A 24,854-nucleotide genomic window follows, 5' to 3' on the forward strand; every position below is an offset into this window, starting at 1 on the left:
GAGCCAGGGAGGACCTACCTCCAGGTAGACGACCCAGGGCATGACGAGTGTGGCCACCAGGAGGTCGGCCACCGCAAGGCTGACGATCAGGTAGTTGGTGGTGGTCTGCAGCGCCTTCTCGCGGGACACGGCCATGCACACCAACACGTTGCCAAAGACGATGACGAAGATGAGCAGGGTGAGCAGCATGGCGTAGTAGTTGTAGTGGGGCTTGCCCACCTTGCCTTCCGACCCGTTGAAGGGCCGGCTCCAGTTGCGGCTTTCCGAATCATCATCGTACCAGGACAGGTTCAGGGGATCCATCAGGGCAGCGGGTGGCCGGGCTCTGGCCAGGAAAGACAGACACAGGGAGTGAGCAGGAGGACCTCCCCAAGCGTGCCGCCTGCCCCGGGAAGGCTCCAGGGCTAAAGCCAACCCCGGGCAGTTAGCAGCAGTCTCCAGCTTCGAGATTGTCAGCTCTGAATCTACCAATTTTCTTACAACATTGGGGCCCGCTGCCACTACGCTGCTGGCAAGTCCTTGCCGATGGCTAAACAAATGAGCAAGTGTGATTTTTTTTTTTTTAAGTATAATAGAGTAAATGAGCTTGAAAAGAGTTGGTCGTTCATTCGTCTATTCCACAAACAGTAAGCACGTCCCAGGCACCCCACACTTGAGACAAGGTAGCGAGAAGGTCCAGCTTTCAGGGGCAGGAAGAGGAGTGTGCCTTCATTCATTCTTGATTCTATAAATACGTAGTGAGCACTGTTCTATGGAGTGCTGGAAACAGGGCAGGTACAAAATACACATGGTTCTCCGGCGCACGTTCTAAAAGAAACAACAGCTAGTGAATCAAGCAATTTAATCTCTAAGCAGTGGGCACTAGGAAATGGAATGCAGGAGAGACACCTAACCTAGTTTAAGGATAGAAAGAAGACTTTCCCAAGGAAGTGACGTTTGACAGACACCCAAAGGTGTGTAGGAATTCAGCAGGGGAAGAGCTGGGAGCCCAGGGAAGGGTCTCAACACAAGAAGCATCATAAGCAAATGACAGAGCGAGAGAGCAGGTGCCCAGTGGAAAGCTAGAAGGAGATTCATTTGGGACAGCTGAAACCCAGAGGGATTCGGCATGAGTGGAACTGAGGAGGCTGCCACAGCAAGGCCCTGGAAGGCTTTACAAGTGCTGCTAGATTTGACACAGAGGGCAGCGGGAACCACATGATCAGATATGGCTCCCAGACAGAAGGTTCCTGACCGCTCTATAGAGGATGGAAGGGTGTGCCAAACAGGTGGCAGGACAGCAGCTGGGAGGCTAAAGGAACCCGAGGAAGAGATGATGAGTTTCTACAAGAGAGCCCTGAGAAATTCCTGAAGGAGGTGTCATGTGATACAGTAAAAAGAGGAATTAGCCAGACAACAGAGACTGGGAGACATTGCAGCTAGGGGGAATACAACACAGTCCCAGACAACAACTCTATTTGGCTAAAAATGTAAGGCATGGTGGTGGGGTGGGGAATGAAACCGGAGGGCAATTCATGGGTCAGAGTGGGTCTCATAAGCTTGGGAGCTCACTGAGAGGTTGGGCACTGAGGAAAGATCACTGGGCTGGTGTTTTAGAAAAGTGGCCGCTGCAGTGTAGAGGGCCCCTTGGAGGAGGCGAGGCTGTGGCTGTAATTCAGGTAAGAGAGGGTGGTCGTCTGAATGACGGTGGCAGCAATGAGAATGGAGAGGTGTTTAGCATCGGTAGCTAACTTGTAAGTCAGTATCCTGGAAATTGCTCATTGTGTAGATGTGGGATGGGAGAGGGGCCGGAGCACACGAGGAGAGAAGGTGTAGAGGAAAACTGCATTTCTGCCTTGGGCTCTGGAAGAAGAAAGAACAGGAGGCAAGAGAGCCTGAGCGGCAGACCTGAGCTGCATCGGGCACCGGTGAGCCTGACAGCCTGTGTTTGGGTTGTGATGGGAACATAACACACATAGAATACAGCTCACTTTTCTGCTAACGAAAGTGTCCCTAGTTTCCATGATAGGAGGCATCTTATCAGGAATTCAAGGCATTCCACACAAAGCACTATGCTTTCCAGGGGCTTTGCTACCCCCACGGGACTGGAAATCCACTAGTTTGTGCCATTTGGGATGAACGTGGTTCCAGGTCCGAATCAGGGAGGGAAGTACACCAGCTACAAGAGGTCAGAGAGGGGACTCTGGAGAAGGGTCTGCCCAACTTCTTCCACCTTCCACCCTCATCCTCGTCTGACACACCTGCTCTGCAGCTTCTCAGCACGAGCGTGGAAGGTGTCCTACCCAGCATCACCAGTCTGGAGTCTCTGGGGAGGTCACAACGCCTAACTCCACATGGGATGGCATGAAATGACCCCCGTGCAACTCATCTTCCAGCTCTAGGGTGGAGAAACCCAGTGTCGCAGCGGTGCTGCCCTCTGCAAACCCATGGCCCGTCTTCCCACTTGGAGCACACAGCACATACCCATCAGGCAACAGGGGCTCCTCCTGCTCCCTCCTGTTCTCAGTCAGCACCTCTCAAGCCCGCTAGCCGTAGAGCAATGTGCCAGGCACTGAAGGGGGCCTGGAGACACAGAGGCTCCTGAACATTCTTTCTGCCTCCCCTCGCACTTCCTCAGTCCCTCTCCGCGGGGCCAGTGGCCTCTGATGGAGACTCTGTGGCTTCCTTTCTAGCCCACCCCACGCCCTCTCAACACCAGACTCGTGCTTCTGCTCAAAATCCAGAACCAGCCTATGACATCGCTTTATACACCTACAGAGGGTTTGATAGTTGGCTCCAATACATATATATCATGCAATATATGTATTACCTCATTTACCCTCAAAACAACCTCCATGGCTTATAATTTATCCCCACACTACAAATGAGAAAGGTCTTTGGAAAACATTCCTTCCTTTCCCCTGCTAGCCTAGCCCCTACCCATCCTTCAATGCAAGTCTTGCTCAGGAGCCTCCTTTCCTGGAGTCCATCTCAAGCGCTCTCAGCTGGACCATCTCCCTCTCTCCTTGGGGGGTCCCAGAGCATCATCCCTGAGTTCCATTCTGGAACACACCCCCTCTGTGTATCTGGTTTTTTCCCCCCACAATGGATTGTAAGCATCTTAGGAGTTATACCACGTCTTGCTCATGCCTTGTCATCTTCATGGAATAAACAAATTAAAGAGCATATGCTCTTGTTTTCTGGGATCTGCAGGTAATAAGTTGTTTGCTGAACTGACTGGGAGGCTCTGTGAGTCCAACTGGGAAGAAAAGCTCTCCGCCTTGGAATGTGGGTACACAGCGAGGCCACCCGATGAGCAAGAGACAGAAGAGAAAGGCAGCCCCAAAGTACCACAGGTGTTGCATGTTGGATCCCCAGAAAGAAGACTCTGGGGAGGAAGTTAGCGCATAGGGAATTTACTGGGGAACTTTCGTAGGATGGAGGCTTGCAGAGAAGGGCAGGGAGCGGGACTGGGCCGAGGAGAGGCTGAGTTGCTTTGCAGTCCCATCAAAGGCCGCCTCAGGTGAGCCCCTCAGAGAACCTACAGAGGTGTCCCTTCTCATAATGATCACAGGGTATGGGCTGTCCCAGGGAAAGGATGTGACTTTGAGAGAGGCATCTCTCTTCAAGTGGGTGCCCCAAGAGGGTAGACCCGTCCTGAAATGTCAGCTGTCAGCAGGCCCAGTAGTTGGGGCGGGAAGGCGGGGGGGGGGGGGGGGGGGGGGGGGGAGACATGTTGGTCCTGCAGGGGTCTGGGGCTCACTCTGCCACCCGTGGGCAGAGATCAGAGAGGAAACGCACAGGTCCATGGCTGGGGTGCTCATGGAGGGCTTCCTGGAGGGGCAAGAGCTTCAACGAGAATTTATAATCATGGGTCCAGTGAGATAGCGAATTGAGCATTGCCAGTCAGGGCAGGGGAGGGGATGAAGCTCTCATTCCTCTGCTTGTCAGCCTTTCTGCAGGACAAGAGTGATGAACGAGTCCCTTCACCCAAGGCTGGAAAGGCCTCATGCATTTAATTTTCTAATTCAGTATCTATTCTAGATAGTTTGGGTTTTTTTTTCTGATACAAATGTAATCGATTAACATTACAGAAAGAATGGGGAAACCAAGTTAGTCCTAAATGCCTGTAGACCCCATTAATATCTTGGTGCAGGATTTTCCTCCAACCCCCAGAGCCAGCCCTTGTCCCTAGCGTGTCCGCAGCACCTTTCCACCTGGGGCCAACATGGCTCACAAGCAGGGGCCCTCTGGCTAGCTCTCAAGTCACACCAAGCAGAGCAGGAATTCAGCAAATTCAGCCCCACAGAGGAGGTACTCTGGCATGAGAGGTATCAATGTAAGATAGGACTGAGGACTGAGAAACCTGGGTCCCAATCCTAACTCCACCTTTATTCGCTCTGGGGATCTTGGCCAGACTACTTGGCTTCACCGAGCCTCAGTTTTCCCACTTGCAAAATGGGGATAAAAATTACTGTCATGAGGAGAGAGTAAGATGATGCTTGTGTGACTGACCAGGTAAGCTCTCAAGGACTGTGAACTTTACAAATCAAACCAAGCAAAAGAACTAAAATAAACAAGCACTCGGACCACAAGCCTGAAGCTCCTGGAGGTGAAGTGACTAGACTGTCCAAATGCAGTCCCCTGGGGTCAGGGGTTGCCCTGGGGACCCGCTGTTATACCATGCTGCTTCCTCCGGCTCGGCCTTGGAAAGCGGGGGTCTAGATAAGGGGAGAAGGGGCCCAAGACACGGCAAACCATCCCTGGGAGGAAGGAAAGAATAAAGGCAAAGTCTATGCCTGACCCAGGCAATACCAACTGCCATGTTTCCTAGGCTCCAAGATAGAGCTGAATGTGAGATGCACCATTGTTTAATGCACCACTAGGAAAGAAAAAAACGTTATCAACCTGCAATACAGCTCTAAGATGGGCTCCACTGTACAATGCATTCTGATTTCAGAGACATTAAAATGTGTGTATGTGGCGGTGGGGGAGGTGTGCACCCTAGAATGCTTAAAATATAGCAGTCTTCTGGCAATTTCTTTGCCGACTATTTTTCGGGACACCTTAGTACCCACTCGGCACATCCCTGCTCCAGCCACATCCCTTCCTCTTTGCTTCCAGCCGAGGGCTCCAGGAGGTGTCCCAGAAGGGTCTGTCCCACAAAGCTGTGGTCTTTCTCACTCCAGGGGCTCCAGGAGGGCCCCTCAGATGCCTGTTCTTGCTTGGGCCCTCCAGCCTCTCCATCCCTGTCAGAGCTTCTGTTGGGGGTCGAGGGAGGGGGCTTCAGGTTATTCTGGCTGGTCCAAGCCTCAGAGAAGCCATGTGAGGTCAGGGCCTGCTCAGAGCCTCTGGAGCTGACAATGGCCACACTGGAGAGCAGTTGGCACCCTGCGTGTACCAGGATGGTCCAAATTTCTTATTCTTTTTCAAAAAGGAGACGGCTACATGTATGACCCAAGGCAAATTACCCTTAAAGGAAATTTCAGATAAATAAATTTCGTATTATTTTTAAAACTTTCTGTCATCAGAACAAGAATCCCGATTTGGGGTTATGAAAATAGGGTCACCTTGCTCACCAACCTCCAGACGCCACCTCCATTCTCCTCCAGGCGGCTAGGCTAGTGGCTCACATGTCAAACTCCTAACCAGTCCCGATCAATGAGCATTTAGTGAGGGCCAGATACATACATGGTCACTGCCATGCTCAGCAACTTAGTCCTGCTCCTAGAACAGGGATGGATGAGCTAACCCTGTTGCTAAAGATTGAAATGTGTGCCTCTCAATGTGTGCCTTGGGGAAGTCATCCCCCCAAGGGGATGGTATGGGGAGCTGAGGTCTGGATGACTTGAGGACAGCGTCAAGAGAAGGCAGCTATCTGCAAGCCTGGAAAGCAGCACTCACCAGAACCCAAGCGCGCGGGCCCCTTGACCTCAGACTCCCAGCCTCCAGGACTGTGAGGAAGTTAATTTCTGTAGTTGAAGCCCCCCATCTAGGGTACTTTGTTAGAGCAGCCCGAGCTGAGAGAGACCCCAGTGGGAAGAGCTGCTGTTTCTCTCCCAAAATATCACCCTCCTCTTCCATGTGCGGCGAAGCAGGGCCTCTGCTGCTCCACCAGCAGACGCTGGCAGAGGAAGTCCTCAGGTGCACTGTGGCCTCCTAGATGATTTCTCAGCTGCCCTGGTGCAGGGGAAAGAGCTTTGGGAGCTCTCCGTGGTGCACCCCACCCCCCACAAGCCTCGGGCCATCTTAGTGCCAGAGACCCCCCTGACCCTCATCTGTCTCCAGTACTCAGCTCAGAAGGGCAACCATCACCTGAAAGACCTTCCAGAATCATCCACTTGTTGGTCTCTTCCCCTTCCATCCAGCTCTCCTTAACGTCCAGCCTTGTTCCCACCCGTTCTGCTGGTTGCTGCCCTCAGAGCCCACAGCAAAGCTTCCCAACGTGGCGTCTGGAGTGAATCGAGGTGTGTGGGTTAGTTCAGTGCAAGTGGACAGTGGAGGGGGCTTTTCCAGCTTCCTGGCCTTCCGCCACTTACCCTTTGGGCTTTCCCGTGTGTGACCATTTCCTGTTTGTGCTCTCATTTGAAAATGAGCCGGCTGTCCAGGTGAAGAAGACAGGGAGCCCAGACAGAGAGCTGGGGCAGAGCTGGCCCAGGGAGGCTGCCCCTGCAGTGCACCTCTCACACCACCTGCCAGAGCTGGGGCAGGGAGGGGAGGAGGGGAAGGAGGAGGCTGGCTGAAGGAGGCAGGCAGCTCTCCAGCGCACCCCTGCAGCCTGCAGTCCCCACAGCCTGCAAACACAAACAGCCTCTCACAAGTACTTGGAAGGAAAAAAAAAAAAAAACCTTCAAAATTCCAGTTTGAGGCTGATACCCCAAACCTGGTGGGTACAGTGGCCCTTGGTCCCCAGACTGGTGGGATGGGGCCAGAGGGGTCAATCCCTTAGGAAAGCCTGGGACCTGGGAGCAAAGCTGGCAGGAGGGGTGGGGTTATGTTCCCTCTCTAGTTTGATTCCATCCACCAGCAAAACTTGGGGACACAGGGCCCAGAGGTGGGGCGGGAGGAACCCTTGGCACAGTAGAAACTCCAGCAGCCTGGTTCCCGTGGTGCTCCTGGTGCTGCCTCCCCAGAAAGTTTGGCATTTGAAGGAATCAAATTGTCTAATTAAAATTTAACAATCTCTTCTCAGGTTCCATTGCTGCTGAGACACTGCTGTCTTAAACACATCATTTTCCCTTTTTTTCTGAAACTTGAAGCATTTCAATGAAGAAGAAGGGGTGGGGAGGGGAGTACTTTGCATTTGCATCTCAAAAGCAGCTTGTGGAGTGCTGGCACAGGCGGGGACTGGGGAGGGAGTGCGCAAGGGGCTCCTCCTCAAGGCCCAGGAATTCCTGCTGCCCCCTGCTCCTCCACAGAGGGGTCCAAATCTGGGGGTGGGCACCTCCCGTGCCTCCTGCAGCTCCAGCAAGAGTGGGATCCGAAGGAGGGGGCGGGAAGGAACCTCCAATCCTTCCTACAACAAAGGGAAACCCGAAGTCTTTAACTAATGCCCTGGAAGGAGAGATGGATGCTATCATCTCCAGGCTGACCCTTTCCTCACCCCTGACTCTTCCTTGACCTCCCAGGACCAAACAGGAAGGGTGAGCCAGCTGGTGAGGCCCTGAGTCTGGCCCAGGTGCCAGTGGTCATTCTTAGGGGAAGAAACACTTGCTTTTGCCCAGGGGTGGGAGAGGGCCCAGGTAAGGTCCTGGACCTACAAATTCCTAGGGCTCAGGCATGGAGGGGGGCATCTGTTACCTCCTGGACTCCCTCCATTGCTCTTGCTTTTCTCCACCCAGAGCCTCTGGGCAGCTGTGGGGGATCAGGTTTGGACTATTTAAAGAGACCTAGGCTAGTGGGGAAGGAGGGGGTGTGGTCCTAAGAACCAGGGGTGGCAGGCACCTGCTCCAAGCTTCCTCACTGCTCCCTGGAGCTAAACCTGGCCAGGCTGCCCCTTACCTCCTGCCTCACAGCAGAGAGGAGCTGCCCTCGGGCACTCACTCAACTTCCTGTTCCCAGAGCCACAAAGCCACCAGCCTAAGTACCACTTGCTGCTCTCCCCTCCTGGGTTCCCAAGTCTCTACCCCTAACCAGGCCCAATCCTTCCATGGAGGCTCACGTTCAAATTGTCCCAGCTGACCTCGTCCTCCTGGGACCCTCCAGGACAAGCCCTTCTCCAGGGAAGCCTTCCCGAGGCTCCAGCCCTGAGCCATCGTCTGGCGGACTACGTTCACAGCACCTGTGCTCCTTAGTGGCCCTCATCAGAGCGTAATTAAGTCACTTGTCTAATTATTTGTTTAGTGTCGGTTCTTCTTGCCAACCTAGGAGCTACACCAGTGTAAGGATAACACTTATGTTGTCTTTTATTTTCCTGGCCTTCTCACTTTCCAGCATGGTGGTGGCCATGGTGAGTAAATGTCAAGGCGGCACTCATGGGAGCCAGAACCTCACTCAGGTGGAGAGGAGCCAGGCCCAGGGTCTTCTTCTGCCCTGGCTGTTATTCCTCCCCCAGATCCTTCTGGAGGGGTACCAGTAGCCTCCCCCAAGATCTCTCTCTGGCCCTCTGGGCCTGGGTCACAGAGTTGGATACCCAACTGTTTGGGGTCCATTGAGGGAATTTTCCAGTGGGGCCCACAGAGTTGCAAGCCACTGAAAGAGAGAACGCACATATGTGAAGGGGAGTGAGTATAGGCATGTGGGGAGGTGGGGAGACGTCAGTTCTGTGGGAAGAGGTGCAGAGAGCCTGTGGGGATGGCTTCTGGGCTCCCAGAAGGCCTGGGGGTGGGGCAGCAGTTCACAGTGTCTAGATGAGGACCCCACGGAGGGAGTGACATCCCAGCAGGCCAAGGCAGCTGGAGCCGTTTCTCACACAGCACCAAGCAGCGGCCTGAATGTCGCTGAGACAGGGTGGGTCCCAAGAGATGAGAGCAGAGCATGATTGGGGCCTTCCCAGCCCTCATGCTGCCATGTTTCCCCCTCTTTCCAACATGGCCAGGTGCCCAGGCCCTGCCCAGGGGTCCCTGGGAGTATGAAGTGTCCCAAGAGGCCAGGACCAAGGAGGGCTGCAGGGCTAGCTCAGGGCTGGCCCCCTCTCCCTCTTCTAAGGTAGAGTGAGGCAGGGTCTGGAGACCCAGATAATGCAAGAAAGGAGTCTGCCTGACAGCCCCATCCCTGTGCATTTTGAAGGCTCCGTAAAAATGTCTCTTCACGAACTGTCAAAGTGTCACAAATTAATTAACTGTTAGCTGGGAGTGACTCAGTGTGGGGAGGGGGCGGGGAGCCAAGGCTCCAGTACCGCTCAGCTAAGCGGGCTGGTGGTGCTATTCTCTCCGTGCGTGCGCTGCCTGCTGATTAAAAATCCTCCCAGCTCAACCCCGCGCAAGGGACAGGGCAGATAGCTGGGGCAGCTCACGTGCAGAGCAGAAAATTGGCAGGTGGGAAGCAGGGTGGAGGGCGTGGGGCCTGGGGCCCCCTCCCCAAGGAAGGAAACACAGTGGGGAGAAGGAGGCCTCTACAAATTGCTCAGATCTAAATTCAGAAAGGAGCCCACAGGCTGGCACTGGGTTTTCCCCCCTTCCTTTCTCTTTTTTCCCCTTTGCAACTCCCCCTTCCCCCTCAGGATGACAAGAATTGGGAAGTTGATCTGGGTTTGCCCTGAGCACTGGGTCACGGAGCCCAGGAGGCAGGTACACTTAGCCAGACTCACCAGCAGGAGCCGGGAGAGGAGGGAGGGCGGGTCTCAGACCAGCCTCCTTGACCTTTACTTTAATTTCAGGAAAGAATTGAGAAAACATGCTCTTGAAAGCCAAGAGGGAGACAAATCCTGAACCTTATTGCTCTGGAAGGAGGAAAAACAGTCCTTGCTCTTTGGCAGAAAATGGCTTCGCTTTATGAAAAGACACCCCTGTTCGTGAAAACAAGCGGCGGGTGAGTCCGAATAAGAGCCAGCACCCACTATCCCGCCACTGGGAGCCCTGGGGTCCCATGCCTGCCCCCCACCAACCCTTCACTGCCGCAGGCTGGCACTGGGGACTGTGGGGACACTACTTTTGCAGGAAGGAGAATGGAGCTCTTTCCCCGATGCGGGGTGAGGGAAAGGGGGCAGCAAGGTCTAACTTTATGACTCCTGCCCAAAGACCAACTGAAGGTAAAACCTCACGGCCAGGACGCAGTCAATAAGATCCAGATTGTGGAAAAATATAATAAGAGAAACTTGAATGCCAAATCGGCCAATGTAATGTGGGGAACTTACTTGAATCCCAATTCAGAGAAATCAGCTTTTTAAAGATCCCTGATGTTTCACCAGACCGCTGACAATCTGAAGGGTGGATTCCGATGCCAGGAAGGAATCCCTGGGAAGGGTTCTAGAGTGTGGCAGTGGTGTTCTGGCTCATTTTTGTAGGGTCCAGATCGGGTTGCGATACACAGCAAAGTATTTACAGACGAAATTCTTTGATGTCTGGGGTCTCTTTGAAACGAACACAATGAGTTTATGGATGACTCAAAATGGGCCACACGCTGATCGTGGTAGAAGCTGGATGATGTCCTAGCCTTGGGTCCTCCCTTTCCCAGAGGATGGTGGCTCAGCTAGCAAGATCTAAGGTGATAAGGGACAAAGGGAATACCTGCCAAGCTCCTACTCCGAGCTTGTCACTGTGTGAAGCGCTGTGCACAGACCGTTTCCCTTCGTCTGCACCACAGCCCTGTGAGACACAACATGGTTTCTGGTCCTCAGACGAAGAAAGAGGAAGAGAGAGGGGAGAAACTGGCCTGAGTTCAGCCAAGCAGGTTAGAGATACAGATCCCTCTGCCCGCAGAACCTACAGACATGGTTCCTTCAAGGGCATGGCCAGGCTCTCACCCCAACAAGCTGTTGGGTCTCAGACTGTGTCTGCAGGGCCCCAGAGGAATGGCTCACAACCTTACAAAGAGGGACATGGCGGTCCGGGCCACACGGAACTTTGCTCAGAGTTCCAAGTGCCCTCAGACTACCAATGTTTTCCAGAAAACACTACCTCGGGAGTCTCTAGGGCATTGGGCTTCTCGGCCCCAGTAAGCTCCTAAAAGGACGGGACAGGCTGGACTTCAGGTAAGAGCAGCAGAGAGTGTGGCCAAGAACAGGGGTCATCCCAGGGGCTGTCTCTGAGCTCACCGCTTCAGGCCAGTCCAGGGCAGGCTGGGGTCATGGACAGAGCCCAACTTCCTCTCCCACACAATGGAAGAAGGCAGGAAGGCAGCCATAGCGATGGGCAGAGTCCTCATGGTCTGCTCTGTGCCCACCAGCACTGCGCTCCCTTTCCCCATCCCATCCCTGACCCCCACATATGAGGCTTTCCCAAGCAGCAATGACCAGAATCCAAAGAGGAATAGCTTCTTTCCAACCCGGGAATTGAAAAGAGTCAATGCAGCCTGTTAGTTTTTTTTTTTTTTTTTAATCAGACAGACAGATCTGGCTTTTAATCTCACCCCCAACACTTGCTAGAGGTGCAGTCTTGACAACGCAATCACTCTGGGCCTCAATCTTCTCACCTGTAAAACGGACAAAACTCCCTCCTCACTGGAGTGGCTGGGAAATTAGCTCAGAAAATGCAAACGAAGGGGCCAGTAGGTGGCAAATGCCCAATAAATGGCAGTTAATATGCTGATGACAGATGCTAGGGCCACCAGAGAGGTGGGGTTGAGCCGTGGGACAGGGTCCAGGCAACACACCAGGGCTGTGATGAGGGGTGCTAGGGGCAGGAGACCCCAATTCCTCTGTGGCCTCTCTCTGAACAATACAGAGAAACTCCAGCCATATAACACATGAAGTTCCCACCAACCAGCCTCGAGACATTGTGGGTGCCTGGCAGGTGACTTTGGGTACAGTCTTCTCAGCCTGTGCTATGTGGATTTACAGCAAACTTGACCCTTCCCTCTGATTCTTTGAGAAAGAGAAACCCTACTTGGCGTATAGCCTTCCTAGTCAACTCTGAGTCTGCCCCAGCCACGAGACGCCTCTGTTCCTAAAAGTGGGGGTGGGCCAGGCACGCAGAGAGACCTGGCAGACTCTCTGAGGTTCCCGAGCAGCCATCGACCCTGGATCATCTTGTCTTAAATGTGCAGACGTCCGACCTGCAGAAGGATAATCTAGTTCCCTCGGCTGAGCCACTTCTCCAATCCTCAATTTAATAATTAACAATAATTTAATAACGAGAGCAGACATCCCCAATTTCAGCGAGAGGTAGGAGAACTGCATAAAATGGTGTGTTTCAGAGTGTCTTGCAAACTCTAAAGTCTTATGAAAATGTTAGTGTGTGATGATCACCTCCACGGAGACCTTTCTCTGGTTATCTGGAAACTGATCATACCTACATTCTCATTAAAAAGCCTTGGTGCTTGCTACCATCTGATTGCTGTTTACATATGTTCTTTGGTACCTGCTTTGCTCAGTGTCTGCCCCATCTCTCTGAGTGTCCATGAGGCCTGATGGGCAAAAGGTGTCTTAATCCTGTGTACATCCTCAGCAACTTCTGGGAAGCCTACCAGCTTAGCTGGAGTTAATGAGCATCTGCGGCGCGGGTGGGCATTGACACAGCTATGCTGCTATGAACAGCCCTAAACAGGGGGAGACTACTTTCCCCCTGGGGTTACTGTGAAGGTTAAATGAGGTATATCAAGCCCTTAGCATCATCTCTGGCCCAGAGATGATGCCATTATTTCTATTCTCTTGATAACTGACCTGGAAAAATGTAGAGAATTGAATTCCACTCCTGGAAGAAACCTTCAATCTAATCTCTTCACTTTACAGAATAAAAAACTAAGATGCAGAAAAGTGAAAGGAACCATCCAAGTTCCCAGAGCCAGTTGTTTTCACTACCAAGATGGCGGTCAAGGTTTCTAGGCAGCACCCCACACTTTACACAGCTCTCTACGCTCTCCCCCTGGCTGGCGGACCTGACCCAATGAGGGCAGGTATTAGCTTCCCCTGTGGTCATTATCATGTCCTCAGCAGCCACATCTTCAAAGATAGGAAGTCAGCTCAAGGAGGACAATTCTGGGGGCTCCGTGGGTATCTCTCCTGAGTCCTCCCACCCCACCCCGACATCATCCAACTTGTGTACACACATCTCTCCCACCCCATCCTGCTCAGAGATGGACATGTGCCATCAGTCCTTCCAAGGGCTGCCTTCCAAGCCTGATACTTGCATTCCTTTGGATATCGGTGAGGCTGTGCACAGAGCAGGGTACAAAGTCGTGGATGGCCGCCACATGCAGGGAGTAGCCCTGTACCTGCTAGGTCTCTTCATGGGCTGCTGCTTCCCAAAACCATGTTTCTGGGAGGCGTCTGTCCCCTTCTTCTCCAGGAACCTGGGGAAAGGACTGAGCATCTGGGTTTGTGGCTCTGCAGCCTGGCGGCGGCAGTGATGGAAACAAGAGCAGAGGCCAATTACCCACACCCAGGACAGCCCCACTCCTCGCCAAGCTGGCAGGATTGCTGCTCAGCCAAAGGCAGGTGGATGGGCCCGGGGACCTGCTCACCTCAGGCCATCTCTGGATACCTCTGACCCAGAGAACCCCTGTGGGTGTGGGGGAGTGGGGAGAGGAGGAAAGGTGAGCCCCACTGGAGAAGGTGGCTGTTGGGAGCATCACTAAGGAAATGCCTCTGGCTGGAGCTCTCAACCTGGCTTCCAATCCAGAGAACTTCTGAGGCAGAACATAAACACTTCAGTCTTTTCCTGGGACTCCTGGGACACAGATGAGCTAAGTTTTCGGAGCCCGTCATGGCAAACAACATAATGTCGCTAATCAAACTTCCTGTGCGCCCACCCAATTTGATAAATCAGCCTTTTGATGCACTAAGTGAAGATGAATTAGGAGTAATGAGGCTGTGACAGCTCCCTGAGGCACAGGCTGACGGGGAGCTGTGATGACTGAGGCAGGAGGGCGGGGGGAGCTCCTCGCAAGGATCAGCTCAGCTCGAGCTGCCAGGTTTGTGCAAATAACCCACCGATGCTGGGGCACCTCGGCTTCCCACTCCCCCCACAAATCCCGTGCTACACACACACACACACACACACACACACACACACACACACAGTCACCATCTGAGAAGTGTAAGCTGGTATGTTGGCTACCTTCCTACAAAGAACGACACACCGTAACCCTCAAACCAGTAGCAACTTGGGGCAGGTCAGAACGTGGAACCGATGGCATTTTGTTGCACAGGAGAAGTGGAGGCTGACAAGGGCAGCAGGCGGTGAAAACCTCGCGGGCAAGGATGCCTGCCACTAAAGCCAGCCTAGCCACAGAGACGCGGTACTGCTCAGCTAATCCCTTCCTATCAGAAGTGGTGAACTGGCAGCCTGTGAGCCACGTGGAACTTGCAGATTCGTTTCCTTGGGCTCATACAGAGAACACTGTTGAAAAATTGCAGTTTATTACTAATATTTCAAATTTGGAGATCTTAAATTAAAATAGATCTCTAGCTTCTCTTATAAAAGGAATCACGAGATTTTGGAAATAGCAGGTTTGCATTCTTACGAGGCAACAGCAGGCTGGATCAAGTAGAAGCAGCCCCCTTAAAACAGGGCACGCACGCATTGAGTGAAGAAGGCCGAGGCCCTCCCCAATTAGAGGAGGGCCCAGCTTAAGGGGAAGGGGCTGTGTCTATACTCCAAGAATGGAAGGAAAGAAGTAAAAGGAGCTAACCTCCACCCTGGGCTTCCCATCCTCTACGTTCTCCCCAGGTGCCCGAGCACACAAGGGGCAAAGCCCCACACCTCTGGCAGAAGTCCCTGTCCCCTGTTGCTATGTCCAGCTCAGCCAGCTGGGGCTGGCTCAAGTTCTCAAATGTTCTCAAGTTTGCCACCATCCCCACTAATCCTTAGAGTCCGCGCTCAGTGGGTTTCACTGTTTATATTTCCTGCCAGGCCCCAGAACATATTTGAGTCCCATAACAGAATCCAGGGTAGCAGAGCTGCTGATACACTGCTGAACTACAAAGGCTGAGTCTGAACAATGCCCTAGTACCCTCTTACTGAATTCAATGCTCACCGTCAAGGCTGGTGGTGGCAGGAAGATGGGCACTCAGAGCTTGGAAAGGCTTCTGGAAACACAGTTAAGTTATGAGCAAAGCAGAATTTTCTCTAACCCTCCCAAGCCATGTCTGGAGACTTCAGCCCTCTCTCCTGAGGCTGCGGTCCTACTGTTTCTGAAGCACAGCCTCTCTTAGGAGCCTTTCTGCCAGCTGATGTTCAAAGTGACACAGTAAAAACAAATATCTCTCCCCAAAGGTTGCCTTCGCTCTAGCCTTTCTATGATTGATCCTCTAATTATATTTGTGGTCCAGGAAGTACTAATCTCTTCAACAACCAGAGTGTTTGCCACAGGTTGAAACAAAACATCCCATCTTCCTGGCATGAGAGATAAAGCGGGGTCTGGAATTTTCTGCATGCACCAGTCTGAGAGGCAGAGCCGCTGGGGACCTGGGAGAGGTGGCCTGTTGGTCTTGGCTGCCTTCCTTACTCTGGAAGACCAGCTCCCTACCCTCCTTCCTAATCTATTATTCTTTTTTTTTTTTTTAAAGATTTTATTTATTTATTTGACAGAGAGAAATCACAAGTAGATGGAGAGGCAGGCAGAGAGAGAGAGAGGGAAGCAGGCTCCCTGCTGAGCAGAGAGCCCGATGCGGGCCTTGATCCCAGGACCCTGAGATCATGACCTGAGCCGAAGGCAGCGGCTTAACCCACTGAGCCACCCAGGCGCCCCTAATCTATTATTCTAATAAACACTCCAAGGTTGACTTGATGGAGGGGAGGCCCAAGGATCCTGCCCCTCCAGAATGGATGGTGGTGACACTGAAGAGGTGGACCCTGCTGCCTCAGGTTCCTTCAGCTTCCATTTCAGAGAATAGCATCTTGAGTCCTTCAAGAGGATAATGCTCAGTGGTCTCTGCCTCTTCCAAATTCCCTTCTCATTTATCATCTCCGAGGCCACCTCCTCCAAGAAATCTTCCAGGATCTTCTTCTAAGTTGTTTATTCCTCTTCAGTCTCAGGGCACACAGATTGCTCTTCCTGGTGCTTCTGATACATCTGTCTCTTCCCCACTCTGTGCTCTTTTATGGCAAAGTCTGCGTCTTCTTTCTCTTTTGCTGCTCCAGCAACTGGTACTCGCCAGGTGTTGTGTGGGAGCTTAGGAAATGACAACTAGGTGGAAATCAAAGATCATGCACCTGAAAAGCTCTCCAATGTCCTCCACTCTGCTGGCACATAGAATGAACCATCACCCTCCAATGCTCTTATCAGGAAGGGCCTTCGCTGATGTCCATAGCACACAGCATGCTTGATCCATGAAGCTGGGCTTGGCCTCCTCTCCCGGCACACCTGGAGAGCCACGTACCCACCGGGCAGTTAAACCAGCTGCCAGGGGGCACCTGGGTGGCTCAGTGGGTTAAGCCGCTGCCTTCGGCTCGGGTCATGATCTCAGGGTCCTGGGATCAAGTCCCGCATCGGGCTCTCTGCTCAGCAGGGAGCCTGCTTCCTCCTCTCTCTCTCTGCCTGCCTCTCTGCCTACTTGTAATCTCTCTCTGTCAAATAAATAAATAAAAATCTTTAAAAAAAAAAAAAAACAGCTGCCAGGTCTGCTCATGCTAGCTGCTCTTCTAACTGCCATTCATCTCATCCACCATTTCAGGAACAATGAAATATGAATGCAAAATCAGTGGGGGCACCTGGGGGCCTCAGTCAACTGAGCAGCTGTCTTCAGCTCGGGTCATGATCCTGACGTCCTAGGATCAAGCCCCATGTCCTGCTCCCTGCCCAGCAGGGAGTCTACTCCCTCTCCTGCTCCTCCTGCTTGTGCTCACTTTCTCCCCCCACCAAATAAATAACTAGAATCTTAAAAAGAAATAGAAATCAAAATAGTGATTGCATAATGATGGTGGAATGCATTGGGGAAATTTTTTTTTTTTTTTAACATTTTATTTGACAGAGAGAGAGATCACAGTAGGCAGAGAGGCAGGCAAAGAGAGAGGGGGAAGCAGGCTCCCTGCTGAGCAGAGAACCCAATGCGGGGCTCGATCCCAGGACCCTGAGATCATGACCTGAGCCGAAGGCAGAGGCTTAACCCACTGAGCCACCCAGGCACCCCCGGGAAATTTTTTTATAAAGAAAAATGACTAGAAAAAAAAATCCCGCCTAGTTCTATGTAAATGAGATCTCTAAAAGTTCTGAAAATCTGAAAACTTGGGAAACAAGTTTCCATCTCTGCTCTACTTTATAAAGTAGAAGTGAAAACACCAGAGGTCATTATAGCAAGACTTACGCAAATAAGTGGGGCCAGACTCCCATCAGAGGGCTCTACTCAAAGAAAAGACCGAAGATACACACAAAAGTTTGGTAAATGGATGAACATGAATGTTTTAAGGAAATTAAATGTCTGAAGTATCATTTTAAAATGTATCCTCTCTTAAATGAGTTACTTTCACTGGTCACTCAACCGTGCTGGACAAGAAAGCCTCTGCTGTATGGTCTGACCAGTGTGTTAGCTTTGTGTGTCTCTTTTTAGCCTCCCTACATGGCCCCTGAGAAAATGATACTTGGACATCCATAACTTGCATGGCTACCCTTCGCACTCCAAGGGCCACCTGCAAACGGGGGCCGATGGAGACTGCTGCGTCATTCAGCATGCTTGCCGAGCCCCTTGCAGATATGGTGCCGATTGGGAACGGGGGTACGGCATTAAACAGGGGACACCCCCTCGTTCTCGGGCAGTCTACCAGCTAGATGGGAGTGACTGGCCCCACAGCTAAGGCTCAGACGTGAGCACGAGCTGGACAGTGTGAGACAGAAAGAGGACGCTTGTTCAGAGAGGAGGTGACAAGACTAATGTGACCCACGGGACACATGAGCTGCCAGCCACTTTTGTACCTGAATGAGATCTTTCATCCCACTAAGCAGAATTTTGTGCAGAAGCAAAGGCTCTGGACATCTAGGGAAACGTAACAAAGTGGAAATATTTGAAAGCAAGGCTGTACAACCCAGTGCTGCCCACTCCACGACTAATGCTGAAAACAGGTGCCACACATTCAACAAATACCTGGCCAGTAGTCTTCCAAAGTCTCCATGTCGTGAAAAACAAGCAGACACTGAAGAAGCATCCCAGATCGGAGGGGACTAAAGACACAGGACAACTAAACGCAACACAGGATCCTAGATCCTGAACCTAAAAAAGGGCATTTGTAGAAGAACTGGCAAAATACAACTCAATCCTCTTCTTTCGTTAATAATACAGAAGCAATGCTACTTTCCAAGTTTTGAGAGTTATACTCTGATTAGGTAAAAAGTTAGCATCAGGGGCAGCTAGTGAAGGGCAGACAGGACTCTCTGAACAACTTCAGCACATCTTCTGTAAGTCTAAGAGTATCTCCAACAGGCACCAGGTGTGGTCAGGTAGGAGGCACCTCCCGTCCACAGGTGTCTAAGTGAAGGGGCTGGGCTACAGCTCCCATCTTCGGGTGAAGATGCTGGAACTCCTCCTCCCAGGCAAAGAGGAGGTTCCCCTGGCTCCTCTGTCCTCCAGAGATGGAGCACAGGCCGAGCATCAGGTATGTGTCAAACTCCTGAAACAAGGGGCAGGAGGTGCAGAAGGAAGGGCTGAGTCGGATCTGCCCCATGATTTAGTGTTTAGTGTTGGTCATTTTAGTCACCCACTGTGTCCTGAGCACAGTGACACTCCTTATGTAGGGGTCCTCCTTTATTCTGATGGCATCCCCATTTCTCTGAGGGCTAGAGAGGGACTAGCAGAAGCAGGACTCCAGCCAAACGCTGCCAGTCCCCAGAGCCAGTGCTGCAATAACAAACATAGTAATAGTTGTAGTAGCTACTGCTCACTGACGAGTCACTGCATCCTGGACACTGCCGTACACTTCACACGGCTCCTTGCCAATTTTGAACACAGCTGTAAAAGGGGAGCATTGCTAAGGGAGCCCTCATTGCAGACAGAGGTGAGGCTGAGTGCAGTTCCTATCTTAGTGGGGTTGCAGATACGCGGACCACAAAGCTTGAGTATGTCCACTTGCAGAGCCACTCCTTCCCACGGGGCTGCGAGACCCCCACACGCATGACAGCCTTAGACTTTCTTCCTGCATCACTGCCAAGCCTCACGGCAGTACAGTAACCCCATTGTGCAATGCAGGTTGACACAAGGAATTGTGAAAACAGGAAGAGCCCGTCGTGTATATCATGCTAATGTGTGCAGAGGTCGTGCTGCCTGTCCTTGAATAAAGGGCCACACGTTCCCACCTGTAGTTCTGCTGCAAATCTCCAAGAAAACAGCTAGTCAACGGCAGATCTGGGCCTCTCTGGCTTTCCCCAGCCCTCCTCCTTCTGCCACCTCCAAAGGCAGGCGCCACTGGTAATGTCCCATCAGTCTGGAAGGAGCCCTACGGAGATGTGGAATTGTGCAGGGACCATTTAGGAACCTGGTGTTTGCGGCAATGACAGTGACTCTGCCCCCCGAGGCCAGACATTTCCTCTTGTTTCCAAAGTGGAAGTTCATAGGAAACCAAGCACATGTCCCCGTCTGCCTGCCCTGCCTGCTCTATGCAGACGGGCTGGTGTCACAGAAGCCCTAACCGGCCACCTCTGCTCACCACTGTAGCTATTACTTGAGCGGGGCTGGGGCTGGCCCAGGAAGCCAGCCGAGGCTCAAATGCTGAGTGAACACAGGAGCCCTCAGAGCACATGCAAACGGATCCTGCAGCATTTCCCAGTCCTGCTCCAACCAAGAGATATAAAGAGAGCAGCAGCCACAAACCCTGGGCCTGGGCTGAGGCATGAGCTGAGAGGGGGTGAGACCCACTGCCTCGCTCAGCAGCATTCTGCTCCCCACTGTCCCCCACTGTCCCACCACTGCCACACTGGCAGCTACCCAGGCTCTGGGATGCTGTTTTTTAAAACCATAAAATCCCCTCCACTCCTGTGCCTTTCTAGGGCCTGTGCCCTCAGGTTGCCTATGGTGTTCATGATTCCTGGCCCATCCCTATTGCGCAGAATGCCTGCTGTGGGGGGAGGTACATGGCTGGGAGAACAAGAGAAAGCAAACTTCAGCATGTGACCATGCTTCTGTTTCATCATCTGAGAAAAAGGGCTGAGAAACAACAGCATGCCTCGTCCCAGCACTCAGAGCGCACGGGGCCGGCAGCCAGCAAGGGCATGTGGGCTCCATGGGCAACAGGGATGCAGGCAGAGCTCTGTGGTTGAGCATGACCCCACAACAAGATGCAGAGACACAGAGGCGTGCAGGGAAAGAGCTCTGGCCCAGCTCTGCCCCACATTCACTGCTGGGTGACCTCCCAACAGGTTACTTCCACCTCGGGACCTTGGTTTCCTTTTTCTAATGAATACACCACAGGTTTTGCAACACCCCCCCCCACCAGCTGCCCGCCCTGAGGGGCCAAGGGTGGAAATCGGGTGCTCTGCTCCTGCCACTCAAGGAAACCTCCCAGTCAGGCTGGGGACAACTGTCTGCTACAGCTACGACATGTTAAAGCAGATATTCACGGTTGTGAAGAGGGTAGGACCCTACAAAAGGATCCCAAGGGTCTCAGGAGATTGGGCCTAGCAATGGAGTACATGCTCAGAGGACCTCCGGGATGGGAAGCCACCGTCACTCTGTGAGATGGAGCCGGGAGACAAAGTTGGTGGGTGAGTCACCAGGGATAACGAGCTTTGAGACAGGAAGACTCAGACACTTTCTGACACCGTTTCCAAGCCCTGATGAGACTAGCCACGCACTTAGCCCCCAAGGGAAGCCCAGAGCCATGGGGAAGGAGGTCTAGCTTCGATCTGGGGCAGCCCAGCCTTAGAGGCAGCTGGCTTCCAGTTCCCACCCCAGCCCCGAAGAGCTGAGGCTGGAAACTGTGCCCCACGCTCCGGGGGATCTCCCTGGCTATTTTTGGAAGCACAGGGACTCCTGGCACCCCGCTCAGAGCTGCTCCCCACTCTAATAAGCCCAGGAGTCCCTGCCACAACATTTTCTCCTCGGAAGGAGCTGCTGTCTCTGTAAATGAGTGGGATGCTCTCTTGGCAGCAGCAGCAATCACGCCCCGAGTCCCAGCCCCAGCCAAGGGAGAAGGAACCAGGGGCAGGCCGAACCAGGGTGGGCTGGCGTTGCTGACTGTCTCCACCTAAGGGCAAGGGCAATGCCGCTGCCCTGTGCCTTCCTCCAGCCCAGTCATGCTTCCTGGAGAGGCCTGGGCTCTCTTCCTTCTGGTTCTCCTGCCATGAGGAATGTTGACCAGAGGCTGGTAGCTCTCCCTGGCCCCTGCAGAGGAGCTGTGCTGAGCTCGGCCGGGGCCATGACACAGCCCCGCAGGCCTGGAACCCAGGCTTCTCTCCTCCTACCGTCCTCTTTGCCTCTTCCTGACCAGTCTGCACTTGCCTTCCAAGCCTGCCTCCCAAAGCCACAGCCCCAGGCTCCTCTCATGGTCTTGTCCAGAACTCCCTTCAACAACTTCCCTGAAGTATATAGTCTAAGCCTTTTGTCCCTTCCCTTTGACCTTCCTAAATGACCCCTGCTGCTCTTTTGTGGAGAGCCTATACTCCAGCTAGAGCTGATCTATCCTGTGGCTTTCCCCCCACCTTTTCCCTCTGCCTCATCCTCTCTATTTCCTCATCTTTGAATGTCACCGTTTCCCCACCTGCCCTCTTTCTCAGCTGTCCAAATCCTACCAACCCTTCACGGGGCAAATCCTACCTCCTAGAAGAAGGCTTCCCTTACTGCAGGAGCTCGTGGGATCTCTTCCCTCTGCACTACCAGAGTTTAACAAGTTGATGTCTGTAGCTGGTGTTCATTATAGAGCTGAGGAGCATCAGAGATCCCCTGGGAAGGTGGACAGGTGAGAAAGGAAGTGTTCCACCTTCACTGGGTGTGAGCACCTGGGCTATGCAAATGAACTGTGAACTGAAGGTTGCAGGTGTCCCTCCAAGAGACCCAGAGCACAGTGTGCCCAAGGCAGGTATGGAAAAGCATCGTGTTTCTCCCACTGAGTGCCCACCAGTAGTAAGTGCTCAGCAAAACTGGCCGAATGAATACATGTTGTGCTGGCAAGTGGCACTGTGACATGGAACTGACGGTGTCAGCAGGGGTCCCTCCCAGAAAGCTAGGTTGAGATCGGAAGCTGGAGCAGGAGCTGAAGAAAAAGCAGAATGAGCCGAAATGTCTGGCAAGTGAATGTACTCAGACAAGCCAGATGGGTCTTCCAAAAACCAAAGCCAGAGGGGCTGTGAGAGAAGTGAAAAGCCGCCCCACAGTCGGAGCTCAGTGGCTCGGTCTGTGTTAGTGAGCAGAGGTGCATTCCTGTGCAAGGAGAGCAGCCGTGCCCCGAGCTTATGCTCAGACTGGCACAGGCCCATTGGTTGCACTTTACACACTCCACGGTTAAAGAAAGGTTCATATTTTCAGGTGTACTTCTATCCCCCAGCCTCTAGCACCACCCCGGCCCCTGGGGCACCCTTAATAAATACAGTGCTTGTGGGTGATGGGCTGGGTGGGGCTGGAAAACTGGGGAGAACATATCCCACTGAAAGGAGGCCCCTTGGTCTATTGTGGCCATAACAGAATGTCCCAGAACTTCCAGTGTATCAAAACAAGACTAAAATCTGAACTTTTATTTGTACTCCCCTTATTTTAAAATGTGGGCAACGAATGTATCACCATCACTGTTTGAGCCAAAGCAGCTGGATGGTTCAGACCCAGCTTGCGTCCTACCCTCACATCATCTAAGATGCCAAAGCTAAACAAATAGTCACCATTTAAAGACATGTTGGGGTTTTCAAACATCTCACAACAGCCCTCTGACCAAGGGGACGGGAGTTATTACCACCTCTTTAAGAGCTGAAAAACCAGGCCCAGAGAGGCTTACTAATTTTCCCAAGGTCAATCAGCTACTTAGCAGCTGAGGTGAGATCAGAGCTCACATGTCAACACATTCTCACAGGCTCTTCCCCTATACCCCACCTCCAGGCCCTAACGGACAGTAGAATCAAAGCGGCTATCATAACAGTCAGATACACAGGGACTCTGACATCAGCTAGCTCGTCACAGTGTCCCTAGAAGTGAAACAGACAAGCATCAACTAGATTGCTCCCCAAGCTGCACAAATGGAAGAGTTTTCTCGGGAGGCCTTAGAAGTCGAACTTCAATCACCAGAACAGGGATTCATAACCCTATTGTCAGTTCCAAGACGTGAGCCAATTTATAGACCCAGACACCTTGAAGGACGTGGAGGCTGGGTCCCCTTGAGGAAGAACCTTGCAACACTGCCAAAATATCATACTGTTCGTCTTTCTCCCAGCCTTCCCCCAAAGGATCAACAGCCTTTCACCAGGATGATTCTGCATGGGAGAATGGGAAATAATCAGACTTTTCAGGGATTAGCAGACACTGGCCCTGAACTGAATTGATTCCATCACCCTAGCCCCACCGGGGCTGGTAGGGGCCGTGGACGTCACATGGTCAATGTGGTTTTGAGCTCACAATGGGTCCAATGGGTCCCTGAGCCCCTCCTGTGGGTTCCAGAATGCACAGTTGGACCAGGCGTCCTCAGCAACTGGCAACCCCCCCCCCCCCCCCACCCACAGCAAAGGACCAGCTGGATCCCTTTGAGCTTCTCAGAGAATATATCCAAACCTGAAAATAACGCACGGGGGTACCTAAGGCCCACCTGACTCTCTAGGGGACAGTCTTTTATTTACTGTTTACTACCCGTAAGGAACCCAGCCCTGTGAGAGACGCTACAGAGAGAAAATTGGTAATACACAATGACTTCCACCCAGTAGGGAAGAGAATCCCAAACTTTATGACTTCATTGCCCTGTAAGACATTCATAAGCTTCGTCTCGATTGGCAATCTTATTCTAGCTGCTTTCTTCCTTCCACTGATATCTATCTATTTCTCGTATCCTCTTTTGAACCTGACTTTGTCATCTCTCTGGTTCCCTCACTAATGACTTAAATAAATCTTTGACATGTAATGGTTTGAGAAAGATGTTTTTAACCTTTTGAAAATTATTACTTTAACAGTGCTCAAAAAGTAAACCCCCACAGGGAAATTCAGCCATGGCGGGGGGATGGGTCAAGAGGCCGAGTGAACTCTGTTGGCTCATGGCTTCTCCCCACATTCAGCTCCCGGCCAGACCACGCACGTGGCTCCTGCTCAGCCCACCCGGAGGACAGTCTACACACTTCCTCCTCTAATGGTGACTCATGGCTCAGTCTGGGCTGCCGTGGCTGCACCACGGCCCTCACTGTGCCAGACGGCTGATTCCAGACCCTATGTGGGAGATGGGCACTTTCCAAGTAATGCAAAGCTTGACATCCTCTCCAGAAGTCAGAGAGGAAGACCAGGGGAATCGCCCATGCCATCCGGGCAGCCTAGGGGCCAGCGGATCCTTTAGGTAAATAACTTCAAAAACAAACAGGAGAAATGGCAGCAGCTGCCAAGCCCCTCTCCTGGGCTCTCCATGAGATGAAATGAGCTTGTCCAACGGGGAGCAGGGGGCAGGGCCACTGGTGTGAAAGTTATGTGTGTGTGTGTCTTGGAGGATAGGGTGGGAGGTATGGCATGGGCTGAGCCAGGTCAACCTTGGCTCCCCAGGGTTCAACTCAAGCTGTACTTCTTCTGGAAGGCTCCCCTGACCATGTGGCATCCTGGTAGCTGCCCTTCTCTGAAAGAGCCCTTGTTGTGCACGGTACCTCAGGCCACACTTGATCATGCTGCTTACTCTATCAGGCATCAGGAGGCCTGGGTCTTCATTCTGGCGCTGCCTCCTGTTAGCTGTGTGACCTTGGGC

General features: G+C 52.5%; 1 protein-coding gene across 5 annotated transcripts in view; it reads right to left on the bottom strand.

Annotated features, from left to right (window-relative positions):
• DRD2 (dopamine receptor D2) overlaps positions 1-24,854 on the bottom strand; it is a 70,636-nt gene that overhangs the window by 13,245 nt on the left and 32,537 nt on the right. For 4 of the 5 annotated variants that reach the window (XM_032359946.1, XM_032359950.1, XM_032359945.1 and 1 more), the window contains one exon: positions 19-325. In XM_032359946.1, coding sequence (XP_032215837.1) covers positions 19-303 — 285 coding nt within the window. In that variant the 5' untranslated portion in view covers positions 304-325. Of the gene's footprint in view, positions 1-18; positions 326-10,273; positions 10,337-24,854 lie in introns of those variants that run through there. The other variant, XM_032359949.1, reaches the window with a different exon arrangement.

Source organism: Mustela erminea, chromosome 9 (genome assembly GCF_009829155.1).
Source record: "Mustela erminea isolate mMusErm1 chromosome 9, mMusErm1.Pri, whole genome shotgun sequence".
Classification (NCBI taxonomy): Eukaryota; Metazoa; Chordata; class Mammalia; order Carnivora; family Mustelidae; genus Mustela; species Mustela erminea.